Source organism: Syngnathoides biaculeatus, chromosome 6 (genome assembly GCF_019802595.1).
Source record: "Syngnathoides biaculeatus isolate LvHL_M chromosome 6, ASM1980259v1, whole genome shotgun sequence".
Taxonomy (NCBI): Eukaryota; Metazoa; Chordata; class Actinopteri; order Syngnathiformes; family Syngnathidae; genus Syngnathoides; species Syngnathoides biaculeatus.
Window position 1 is genome coordinate 14,158,289 of NC_084645.1, and position 1,963 is coordinate 14,160,251.

The following is a 1,963-nucleotide window of genomic DNA, read 5'->3' on the forward strand; positions in this document are numbered from 1 at the left end:
ACGGACACACACCCACAGGCATTTCATATAAATAGATTATTTTATTTATTTAAAAAAAGTTATCTTACACAAAATATATCTGTTAAAATCAAGTATTTACATCTGGAGGCTACAGAAAGTGGAGAACAAGTGCATACATCAATAGAGATCTCTCGCCCACCTTTTATATATATATATATATATATATATATATATATATATATATATATATATATATATACATACGTATAATTATATAAAAAGAGGGAAATTGAGGACAGTTCGTCCCGGGTGGCCTTGATATTGCTGATAATCCATCTGTGATCATTTATTTTCAGTGTACAAAAATAGGTCTTCATGGTATGTGTTACAATGAATGACAAGTAAGAAAGAAATGTACATCGTGAGGAGAAAGCCCGTCTGCAGTCATTGTGAGGGCGCGTCTGCGTGTGTGTCCCCAAATAATTGCACTTATTCAACAGTATTGACTTCAGCGCGTCAACATGCTCCTTCATTGCTGTCATTATTGCTTGGCTGCCTTTCTCGCAGAGTCACTCGGGTCAGTGTGTCTGTGTGTGTGTGTGGGGGGGGGGGGGGGTTGCAGCGGCAGAGCAGGAGCCAGTGCGCACACAAACCCGGCTGCTGTGTCCGGCCCTGCTTTTACGCACGTCAGTAGCGGTCGAACCAGGTGGTGAAGTCCAACAACTCCTGCTCCTCGGAACTCAGAGGCTCGTCGGATGAGTACGTAGAGTGAGGCGACTCCGGGTCGGCCGAGTAGGTGTTGGACAGCGTGGGCGAGGGCAGGCCGCATTGGAAGGCGGCCGACACCGCGTCGTGCTCGTCTAAAAGCTGCTGCAAAGCGCGGATGTACTCCACCGCGGAGCGCAAAGTCTCCACCTTGCTCATCTTCTTGTTAGCGGCCCCGTTGGGGACGTGCTGGCGAAGCGTCTGGAAGCCCATGTTGACCTGCTTGACCCGGTTGCGCTCCCGCTCGTTGCGCCGGGCCACGGCCACCGGCTGCTGCTGCGGGATGGAGTAGCCCAGGCCGTTGAAGCTCAGACGCCGCTTGCAGCGCAGAAGCTCGGGCGAGTTGGAGCGCTGTCTCTTCAGCACCTTGCTCCGGTTCTGCTCGTGCGCGCTCGGGAGCGAGCAATCCTGCGCCGGGGCGTGCGCGTTCAATCCGGCGCGTCTCTCCGTCGTCAGAGCGAAGGCGAACGCTGTCTGCCTGCTGGTGATGGTTGCCATGTCTGCTGTGACAGCTCCCGTGATGGATGCGGCGACGCTTGGCTCTCGTGTCCTTCGCGTGGGAGGCCCGTGCGCTGGCCGACTGTGCAGATCCAAGTCTCTCTTGACTGCGATTGCCCACGAGCCGTTGTGACCCAAACTTTGGCAGCACTCCTCTTTTTCAACACGCGCCCCGACCACCCCACCCCCCACCCCAGTCGCCATCCCCTCCCCTGCACGCTCCGTGGTGAGGCCCCGCCCCCGCTGTGCGATTCTTTGCGGGCTGGCTCCCTCGGGCCAGGCGCGTGGCTCCGGGAGCTCAATAAACAATCTGAGCTTTCACTGGGCCCCGAGCACGCGCTGGCCTCATTTGCATTCCAATGTCTCCAACTTGAAGGCCCATTGGTCCATTCAAATGGCCTGCAACCGTGCGAGAAGAAAGCATAGAGGAGGGGAGGGGGCGAGGGACGGGGGGGGGGGCGGTTGGGGGGCAGAAAAGACTGGAAAAAAGGAGAGAAGAAAAAAAGTGAATGGTTGGATTCTTTGAAATGCCTTTTGAATTTGACAATGTGCCCCTGGCAAGTCTTCAAATTATAAGTCCTCGCCCCCCACCACCACCACCGTTCTCCTCAGTCTCTTTACGATCCCGAATACCAAGACGCGCGATGCTGTATCCGGGCTACAGCTTAACGCAGCCAAATGGACGCGAAGCGTGTCTCTGTGCACGGTAATTGGCAATTAGACAAGGAGGACGCGATTC

The 1,963-nt window shown here is 54.3% G+C and overlaps 1 protein-coding gene across 1 annotated transcript; it reads right to left on the reverse strand.

The window, feature by feature from the left end:
• Positions 1-586: 586 nt before the first annotated feature.
• On the reverse strand, positions 587-1,224 carry ascl1b (achaete-scute family bHLH transcription factor 1b). The gene has a single exon (XM_061823580.1). The coding sequence runs from the start codon at positions 1,222-1,224 to the stop codon at positions 649-651; it is 576 nt and encodes a 191-aa protein (XP_061679564.1). The 3' UTR covers positions 587-648.
• Between the last annotated feature and the right edge of the window lie 739 nt (positions 1,225-1,963).